We start from the raw sequence: 11,137 nt of genomic DNA on the forward strand, positions 1-11,137 counted from the left end.
GGAAGAAAGGCTGTAATGCAGAGTGTGTGTGTGTGTGTGAGAGAGAGAGAGAGAGAGAGACAGACAGACAGACAGAGAGAGAGACTGTGTATGTGTGTTAGAGAGAGAGAGAGAGAGAGAGACTATGAGAGAGAGAGGGAGTGTGCACTGAGAGGCACTTAGACCATAACATATCTCACTGGGGTCTGGTAGCAGCGTTGTTGTGGTCAGAGGCTTTTAAAAAGGTTAATGTTAATCTATACCCAACAAAGCCCTGAGAAGCTTTTAAAGCCGTGGACAGTTGAGTGAAACGAGCGCTGATGAAATGGCAGGTGACTAACTACAACAGGCGGTAAATACCACCGTAAGCAGAATTAAGCCTGTCCGCATTTTGTATCGCTCTATGGAAAAATACGCGCACCACACGCACACACACACACAGGCCCGCCGCATGTCCCGTGTACCATGTAATATAACATGTGTTGTTCAGGGTGCAGTGAGCGCGAGGTGAGTGTAGTCCAATGTGACCCGCGTGCCTATCTGCCCGGAAGAGCATTCTGGGTAATGCATATGAAGCAGGGGGAAGGGGGGGGCGGCCCCCTCCGCCTCCAGGAGCGGCCGCCTTATCGAAAAGCCAACATGAAAAGTCACTTGTGTTCCCGGGCAGTAAATCACACGGGGGCGCCCGCTTGTTTCCTTATCGCTACAGGTGTGCCGATGCTCTCCGTCCAACCCAAAGGGAAGCAGAAGGGGTGCGCCGGCTGCAATCGCAAGATTAAAGACCGCTACCTGCTCAAAGCGCTGGACAAATACTGGCACGAGGACTGCCTCAAGTGCGCCTGCTGCGACTGCCGTCTGGGCGAGGTGGGCTCTACCTTGTACACGAAAGCCAACCTCATCCTGTGTCGCCGGGATTACCTGAGGTGAGACGCAACGCACGCACGCGCTCGCACACGCACGCCGCGCGCTCCGAACAGAAAGGCCCGCACCCCCCACCCCCAGGGCTGTGTGGCATTCAAAAGTACTCTCCATCACGCCATTACCATTACCGCCATGGCTGTCTGCGGGCCGCCCTCCTTCCCGCTCTCCTTTGTCACCGTGTCCATTAGCAGACGGCAGGCGAGCTGCTGGGCGAGCTGCTGTTTAGAATGCACTGTTTCCAGGGGCTTTTTAGAAGCCGCTTTATCCCGGGCTGTTTGGGCAGATCAAGAACCCGTTTGTTCCTCATTACGGGGCGTCGACCAGGACGGGGAGGCGTGTCAATTAAGCCCGAATCCCATTACTGCCCGCGTGCTGTCGACCGTCCTCGGGCGCCGTCTCCGGGTGTCGGGAGAGACGGGGGAACGGAAAGTGTCCAGTCGGGTTGTAAATGTTTGTTGTTTGTTTGTTGTTTTTTTGTTTGTAGTCTAGCTCCTGCGTTGTTTTTCTTTCTCCCTGGTTAACATGCAGATATATCTCCGCCTAAGGCACTCCAGTAGCAGTAGGGTTGTAGGGTAATGGGAACTCTCTAGGCTGTTTGGGGCGCGCGCCCCCCCCCCCCAATATCTGTGGCTCTGTTTGCCCCCCCCCCCCCCCCCACACACACACACACACTCTCCTGACTTCCCCCACCATCTGCTTGCTAAATTAAACATGATCATTTCCTGGGCGTTAAGTCACGTTCCCTGGGGCTTCCCTGATGAGATCCTACCATTTATCCAAGAGACAGTCCCCTAGGGGCCAGCTTAGAGCCCATGCTCCCCCTGACCCCCCCCCCACCCCCCCTCCCACTCTCTCTCCCCCCGCCTCACGCCTCCCACACCTACGCCCTGTCTTCACCCTCCCAGAACCTCCCCTCCCTCCCGTCCTGGCCCCTCCCACTTCCTCACCCGTCACCTGTCAGGCCATGGCGCACCCCAGAGGGGCCCAGGGGCCACGGCCCACCCCAGAGGGGCTCAGGGGCCACGGCCCACCCCAGAGGGGCCTAGCGGGACGGGGGGCCCCCGAGAGGAGCCATTACCCATCCATCAGCTCCCAGCCAGAGTTAATAATGTTAAAGATGCAGCGAGAGAGCCTGACGGGGACGGGGGTGATGAGGTCATAGGTGATGAGGTCATAATAAACGTTCCAGACCACGAGGAGAGGTGAAAATGATTAAGCCCGGAACGGAGCTTCTGACACGGGTAAATATGATGACGGACGGCGGCCCGATCCCAGACGTCGCTGATTTAAATGTGCTCCTGTGGTGGCGGCCGGGAGGGGTCCGCTGGGCTGAGGGCCACGCAGAGGAGGAGCAGGGGGAGGTGAGAGAGTAGGGGGGGATGAGAGGTTAAGAGAGATGGAGAGAGTGGGGTAAGATCACACAAGAATGGGGAAAGGGTCCGCCGTGAAATGGAGAGCAGGGAGTTAGTACTGTCGGCCTTGCTCTAATGAGAGAGAGAGAGAGAGAGAGAACAGAGAGAGAGAGAGAGAGAGAGAGAGAGGAGAGGAGAGAAGAGAGAGAGAAGGGCTTTCTGTGTTGCTGCCTCAGCCCTGATGGCCTAATGAAATCCTGCCTACTCGTCTGTCCTCCGCCTGAGACAAACGCTGGAGATGCTTGAGATGAATTCTATTATGGAGCAAATTAAAAACTTTCTGTGAGAAGAGGCAGTTTCAGAGGCCCAGGGTGTCTCAAGTAGGTGACGCAGTTTCCACCAGGCCTCCCTGGCCCCATCAGTGCCCCCCCCACCATCCCCTCAGCCCCCAGCGGCCAAGATGAACACTTCTTCTCACCTGCAGCGATTCGCGGCTACAATTAGACTCCTGCACCGAGCTGCAGTTCATTAAAGACAGACGTGCGGATCAAACGCTCTGCCTTTATTTGCTGGGTTTGGAGGCCGGCCATGCGTACGTTCGTTATGACAGAGCCTTCATCCAACAGGAACACAGGCAACATCTATTAACACACAGCCTCCCTCCCAACACCTCCCTCACTCCCAACCCTTACTCCCAACACTTCCTTTCCTCCCAACCCTCCCTCCCAACACCTCCCCCACTCCCAACACCTCCCTCACTCCCAACACCTCCCTCACTCCCAACACCTCCCTCACTCCCAACCCTCACTCCCAACACCTCCCTCACTCCCAACCCTCACTCCCAACACCTCCCTCACTCCCAACACCTCCCTCACTCCCAACCCTCACTCCCAACACCTCCCTCACTCCCAACACCTCCCTCACTCCCAACACCTCCCTCACTCCCAACACCTCCCTTACTCCCAACACCTCTTTCCCTCCCAACCCTCCCTCCCAACACCTCCCTCACTCCCAACCCTCACTCCCAACACCTCCCTCACTCCCAACCCTTACTCCCAACACCTCCCTCACTCCCAACACCTCCCCCACTCCCAACACCTCCCTCACTCCCAACACCTCCCTCTCTCCCAACACCTCCCCCACTCCCAACACCTCCCTCACTCCCAACACCTCCCTCACTCCCAACACCTCCCTCACTCCCAACACCTCCCCCACTTCCAACACCTCCCTTACTCCCAACACCTCTTTCCCTCCCAACCCTCCCTCCCAACACCTCCCCCACTCCCAACACCTCCCTCACTCCCAACACCTGTGATAGTAATTTAACTGATCTAGTCAAAAGGATTTACCAAGATTCGCTCAAAAGGTTAAGTCTGGTTTATTGTGAAAAACATACGAGCGCAAGGACTTCCTGAACAACGAGTGGTTAGTCAGCGAAGTGCCCGTTTGGTCTTCTGCTGTGGCTTATATGCAGTCAAAACACAGGTAAGGTCTTTCCAGGATGTGATTGGCTACTGCATTGTACATCATATGAAATGGCAGGCGTGGCCAAGAGTACAGACATGTGACATGAGAAAAAGGGCGGCAATTGGGGACAAAGGATGGTTATTCTATTGTAGACAGATGGCCTTCTGGAAGCCATTTTGTATGTTAGCACAGCTATGTGAATATTTGGGGGAGGTGATGAATTACAAAAGGAGTGAGAGGACAAAGGTTTAAGGTGTTTGGATGTAAATTCCTGGGTGTTTGGATGTAAATTCCTGGGTGTTTGGATGTAAATTCCTGAACACACCTCCCTCACTCCCAACACCTCCCTCACTCCCAACACCTCCCTCACTTCCAACACCTCCCTCACTCCCAACACCTCCCTCACTCCCAACACCTCCCTCACTCCCAACACCTCCCTCCCTCCCAACACCTCCCTCACTCCCAACACCTCCCTCACTCCCAACACCTCCCTCACTCCCAACACCTCCCTCACTTCCAACACCTCCCTCACTCCCAACACCTCCCTCACTCCCAACACCTTCCTCCCTCCCAACACCTCCCTCCCTCCCAACACCTCCCTCCCTCCCAACACCTCCCTCACTCCCAATACCTCCCTCACTCCCAACACCTCCCTCCCAACACCCTCCTCACTCCCAACCCTCCCTCCCAACACCTCCCTCCCTCTCTCCCAACACCTCCCTCACTCCCAACACCTCCATCCCAACACCTCCCTCACTCCCAACACCTCCCTCACTCCCAACACTTCCTTCCCTCCCAACACCTCCCCCACTCCCAACCCTCACTCTCAACACCTCCCTCACTCCCAACACTTCCTTCCCTCCCAACACCTCCCCCACTCCCAACCCTTACTCCCAACACCTCCCCTACTCCCAACCCTCCCTCCCAACACCTCCCCTACTCCCAACCCTCCCTCCCAACACCTCCCCTACTCCCAACACCTCCCTCACCCCTGAGACCCCCAGGCCTCTCCCCCACTTCCTGTCCTGCTAGCGTCTCCTGAATACCTGCCACCGCCAATCCACTTGACATTCTGTCGTCTCTGCTGGAGGAAGGCTGCTGCCTGTATTAGCAGTTCTGCCACACGCTTGTATTATCATCCAGAACACTGGATTAATTAGCCATCTCATCCGAGTCTGGGCCTGGGATCTGGCGACCTCGCCAAAGGAGCTTGACAACCCAGTCATGCTTTTGATCGCCTGGACCCAAAGCCTGAAATCGCTTCATCTTCTAACTACTGAATAGGGAGACACATCACTCATCTACTTATCAAAGTGGAGTTCTTTTAATTGAAATTCGAAAGCGTTTTTCTCTCTCTCTCTCTCTCTCTCAAGCTAACGGACACTGTATCTTGACCAATGAGGAGTTACTATTACTAGGACATAGGAGCGATACCAGACACTGCTGTTTTGAGGTAAACACATCTTACAAACTTGACCTCTCCTCAGAAGATGAAACTGTTCAATAAAACAGTGGCTTTATGCCTTGAAAAACACATTTGTTAAACAAGGTCAGGGAGTGGCACACCTGCATCCACTGCTCCTCCTTCCATGACCTTTAAGGGCACCCATAGAGAGACGAGGAGAACCAGGACCAGGCTGAGTGAAGCAGGAGAGACCAGCACGCAGGAGAGATGAGCAGGAGGATGAGATAGGGTTTGAAGTCAGCGCAGCAGTGCCAGTACATGTAGGTTCAAACAGCTAAAGCAAACACACTTCAAAAATCCACACTAATCACACACAATAGTAGAACAATAGCTATAGGCACTCTTTTAACTTTAATAACAAATTAATTGTGTTCCAAACATCCCACGTCGTTATTGGAGGAGAATTAACGTCCCGTATGAGCTGTGCTGTTTGATATTCCTCTCGTAGAATTGCACCTATTCTTTCTGGCACCTTTCTTTTCAACGGCTTGGCATTGTTCAAGATAAGCTCATATCTCCTAATGCAGCACACAGTTATTTGAGTGAAATAAATGCATTTCAAGTTGAGCTCTTGAACAATGAACGAGCAATACATAAAGGACTTAAAAGCCAAAGCACACATGCAGATATGATTCCTGAGGATGTTTTGAGGGTTCAGTGACAGGTCATAGACAGAGAGAGAGAAGTCATGAAACCGTAGCGTCCCTCAACACGCTCGCTGGAAAGTCGTACGCTAAACAGCCTTGCCACGGGGATGGCTGCTTTCTCTTTATCTTACAATACAGCTTGAACATCCATGCTATTATGTCTCACAGTTTGTGGGTGACCTTCCAAGCGAGTATTTGTAACCCTCTAATCCACTTAAATGAACCAGTGAAGCCTCTATTTTAAGATGCGTCTGCTTCCACCCCTGCCACAAAACGGACTATTGCTAAACAATGTGTTGTTGGTTGCAGTATCTGGTGAGAAGGGCAGCGGACGGCCCTCACATTTTCATATCCCATCTGAGAAATGGAGGAAAACATGTTGAAAACGTTCTTTCCTACCGTCAGCCTGGGAGGATATTGATTTATTTAATCCAAATGACCAGGGAAATTGAAGTGCATGACTCACTGCGCTCTCACAATATCAGGAATATGTCATTACAGCATGTGGGGGTTCAGCAGGAACCATTTCTACAGTAAACAGAAAAATACTCCACCATTTCTACAGTAAACAGAAAAATACTCCACCAATTCTACAGTAATCAGAAAAATACTCCACCATTTCTACAGTAAACAGAAAAATACTCCACCATTTCTACAGTAAACAGAAAAATACTCCACCATTTCTACAGTAATCAGAAAAGATTTTCAGAATAGATCGCATCGCTGACATTAAGGTGTTGGGAATTATATCACAATGTCATGGGCTGAGACCTACTGGGACAGAATTTCATTTTAAACGTATATAGAATTAGTACAGCATTTCACACAGTGGCATTTGACCAGGCAAGGGGAGATTCTGACCCCTCAACACATCTCCAGATGGCCGGGGGGGGGGGGGGGTTCCAGTCATCAAACTTAGTCTATCTCACTCACAGATCAAATATAGATCTGCTTTATTGTCCTTCAGCTCTCTTTGTGTCTCTTCAATGATTGGTTGAGAGAGATTTACATATCATGTTGGCTAGAGGTCTGTAGAGATGCTATAAAAGGGTGTAGGATTCTGACTGGTGCTCACTTTTATAGGGAACATTTCCGTGACCCCCCCCCCAACACGCACACATACTGTACACGTGCACACACACACACACACACACACACACACACACGCACACACTGAAGAATAGATTGAGACTCCAATATCACTCTGAAGCCATTATGTGATGAGACCAGTGTGGTTCAGAGGGGGGGCGCGAGCGTGATGCTTCGTCTCATGGAGATTAATCTGAAAGTTTGGGATCAGAGTAGATTAAATGAATCAATAGAGAATGGACTCCACTGAGCTCTCTACACGCTGCTGGTCAAAAGTTAGGCTGAACCGATGGCCTGGGACACAGTGGAATTACAACTCTGCAGTTTGACAACCGTCGTTGACCTCATGAGGTCTTTAGGAACACGTTTTACTAGAATGTTCTAACAATGACTCTGTTAAACACCCTGATATATCTCGACAAAACAGCAACCTCTCTCTCTCTCTCTCTCTCTCTCTCTCTCTCTCTCTCCTCATACCCCCCCAGTCCTCTGGGGCAGTGTGCTCTCATTAGGAGACTCTTCCGGATGGATGTCTTCTGTCACAAGGAGAGCGCAGCCGAGAGAGACTAATATGGAAGAGGGGTTACCAACTTTGTGATACAAGTACCTCTTCTGTCTGAGCCTCACAACTTTGGGAAAGTGTTTAACATACTGTCAGAATGGCAATCTGCTCTCTGTCGCCTTATCCCTTCTCACAAAGCTGTGGAACTGGCCTTATTTCCCCCACAGAATGTTTAAGTCTATCTGCGATTCAGAATCTCCAAATTAAACATAGGAGCAGACGGTTGGAAAATGAGAATGTAAATCTGTCTGCAGGGGAGGTTCCTTGGCCCAGAGAGGAGTAAGAGATCTACACCAGTGCCTCTTGCTCCGTTTGTGACCTTGGTGATCTGGCTCCTGTCTAATAAGCTTAAACACACAGCAGTGAAATGGGAGTTGTGTGTCTGTTCTCTGTGCACTGCCTAACATCCAGTTACCTCTCCAAGGTTACCTCTCCTTACCTCGCAACGTCCTCTTAGGCACTCACTCAATGAAGAGAGAGATAGAGAGAGAGGGAGGGAGAGAGAGAGAAGGGGATGGGGGGGGGTAGATAGAGGGAGAGAGAAGGATAGAGAGGGGTGGGGGTGATAGAGAGGGGTGTGTGTGAGGGAGATAGAGAGAGGAGATGGAGAGAGGGAGAGGGAGGTAGAGAGAGGGAGAGAGAAGGAGATAGAGAGAGAGGGGGTGGGGTGATAGAGAGAGGTGGGGCAAGGGAGATAGAGAGAGAGAGGTGGAGAGAGACAGAGATACTGTAGTAAGGGAGGAACTGAGCCTGTACTTCTGCAACAGGAATCTTTTCAACTTTTGACTACATTATAGAATTTAGCCTCTTGTGAAAAATCCAGCTGGCTTTGGTTGGAGCACGTCTCATTAGGTACTTGGGTTTTAACAGAAGAAAACGTTCAACAGTTCAGTTGCTTGCCTCAGACCTGTTTTCATTGCCTTCGCAATGTGCAAAGGAGAAACTCTTTGAAGAAGGGGATTAGAACCATGTGATCATTTTAATTAGATCATTAGCCAAGAATTAACATCTAGGTTTGTAATCCTCACTAACAAAAATGACCAACTATGTGCCAAGATGTGCATGACATACGATGGTTTCAGATCTGGTTTGTAGCCTTCTGCGCTCGCTGTCATTGTTTTTGATTTCACTTCTTTGTTAGTTCTACTGTTGCATAAAGGATAAGGTGGGTTAATCTCTCTCTCTCCCCCCCCCCCCCTCTCTCTCCCCCCCCCCCTCTCTCTCCCCCCTTTAGGCTGTTCGGTACGACAGGGAACTGTGCTGCCTGCAGTAAACTGATCCCTGCCTTTGAAATGGTGATGAGAGCCAGAGATAATGTTTACCATTTGGACTGTTTTGCCTGCCAGCTTTGTAACCAGAGGTAAGGAGAGAGAGAGAGAGAGAGAGATATTTTCTATACCTTTCTGAATGCCCATGAGGACCCATCGGTAGCCATTCCATCCTGTTATACATCCTGATTGTGTTTTGCCTTCCCATTCTGAAAGCACACAGATGTGGCGCCTCATGGCGTTAGTGATGCGCCGGTAACTTCCCCGGTGACGTCGCCAGTGGGATTATTAAACTTGAAGGAAACTAAAAATTAGCTCATGTATCAGAAGCGAACGATATGTCAGACTAGAGAGGTCGACACAAGTTCACAGATTTTATTTTATTTGGCATTATTATATATTATATATTATAAAATAAAACAACAACAATGATACAAATTATACATTACAAAGAACACTTAAATTATAAAAGACATGCCAGGGAAACCCCAAAAAACCCTCAAGGGACTTGACGAGTGGGGCTCCCCAATATAGCAGTCAGACTTTAACTAAGGAAAAAGTAAGGAATACACCCGAGCCTATTCATGAGACTACACGGTTCTGGAATTGAACCACAGGCATTTTAAACCCTGTGTGATCCTAACACCAAAACACAACCCTCTAGTAGGACTAGGGATACTGTAGATACTGTAGGTCCCGGCATGTGGCCAGTATGTTTTACAAAGCACACTGTAGCTAACATGAAACGTGATGCTCACTTTATGCATGGATTCTATAGCAGGACCAGTACAGTATCTACAGACACCTCAGTCTGAAAGCCATCCAGAAAGATCTCTACTGTACATGGCGATCTCTACTGTACATGGCGATCTCTACTGTACATGGCGATCTCTACTGTAAATGTCGTCTCCGCACAGCAGAACACACTTTAACCGTTACTCAAACAGGCACTGAAAACTCTCTGTGCTTTTTCCCCTTTCTGTGAAAATAACACAGCATTCCTAAAACGTTCTGTCAACGTTCATACAACGGTCTCCCTGCTGTAGTTGACAGGGGCGTTGTTTGACCCTCTTCTGCGAGAACAGCACAATCCCATTAACCCTCCACAGGGAGGAGCCAGTAACCATGGTGAGCACCTGCTGTATGGGAGTTCTGGCGGCGGCCTTGCCTGCTCGGTGGTGTCAGACGCCACGGCCACGCCCTCTCTCTCCGCCGGCCAGGCACACTGGCCTCGCCCGCCCCGATGGAGAGAGGCCATAGTCGCCGCCATGAGGCACACTCTTATCTTCCCTCACATTCGGTCTACAAAGATCTGGTGTGTCCGTGACACACACACACGCGGCCATGTGAAAAGCTCATCGCTGAGCCTGCCTGGTGTGTGTTTCTGCGTGAGCGTTTTTTTTTCCACGTCAATTGACCCGAAGTTCGGAGGGAAAACATTCTGGATGGCCGCACGGAACACTCCTTGGAAACCGCCGTGACGATGCCTTTTTATGCATGGCGAGGGAGGGCGAGGGAGCTTTCACTAGGAGCCAATCCTCTCATCCGCACGCCTTGAAAGGATAGCGTTTTTATTTACCTTTATGTTAAGCCACATCTACGTGGTGACCGTCTGACGGGGCTTTGAAATGCAACATAAGGAACAATGGCGTCCGCGCCAGGCACTGACGTCTGAGTCGGACGTGCGCAGTGGAAGCTGGGAGTGCAGCAACGCTTATCGGCTTCACAGGCTGATCCCGACTGCCACGTTCTCGCTCCCCGAGCAACGACGCCATTATCAGTCTGTCAACACAAATAACTCTGTCATGCTGTCAACAGTAATCACCTTTGTCTGTTAATTAATGGTTTTGCCTTTGTGTGTGTGTGTGTGTGTGTGTGTGTGTGTGTGTGTGTGTGTGTGTGTGTGTGTGTTTGTTCCCTGACAGGTTTTGCGTAGGGGACAAGTTTTTCCTGAAGAACAACATGATTCTGTGTCAGATGGACTATGAGGAAGGCCAGCTGAACGGGAGCTTTGAGACGCAGGTTCAATAGCTAGAGCGGCCCTGGGCCCTTGGGCCCCACACACACACACACACACACACACACACACACACACACATACATACACGCGCGCGCGATGGATGTTCCGCTGTGCTCGGATAAAGAGAGGACCGTCTGTCTGCTTGCCTGCAATACTTTTTAAAAACCCCTTTATCAGTCCCTAAGGACTCTATTGTAAATGTTCTACTTTTTGCCCCCTCCCCCAACACTGAGCAGTTACAAGTTTTGATGTACAGTTGTGCCTGCTTAGCTGAGCACTGTATTGCTTGTATGTTTTTGTGATGTTTGTTTTGGGTTTGTTTTTTCATTTCTTTTCCCCCTTCAAGATGGTTCCTTGGAGGGTCTGT

At 50.5% G+C, this 11,137-nt stretch overlaps 1 protein-coding gene across 1 annotated transcript; it reads left to right on the forward strand.

The window, feature by feature from the left end:
- Positions 1 to 623: 623 nt before the first annotated feature.
- On the forward strand, positions 624 to 10,781 carry lmo1 (LIM domain only 1; the record flags this gene model as incomplete). Its single annotated transcript, XM_084437535.1, has 3 exons — positions 624 to 902; positions 8,717 to 8,842; positions 10,676 to 10,781. The coding sequence occupies exons 1-3, from the start codon at positions 697 to 699 to the stop codon at positions 10,779 to 10,781; spliced, it is 438 nt and encodes a 145-aa protein (XP_084293661.1). The 5' UTR covers positions 624 to 696.
- Positions 10,782 to 11,137: the final 356 nt, after the last annotated feature.

This window comes from Borostomias antarcticus (genome assembly GCF_949987555.1).
Source record: "Borostomias antarcticus genome assembly, chromosome: 4".
Classification (NCBI taxonomy): domain Eukaryota; kingdom Metazoa; phylum Chordata; class Actinopteri; order Stomiiformes; family Stomiidae; genus Borostomias; species Borostomias antarcticus.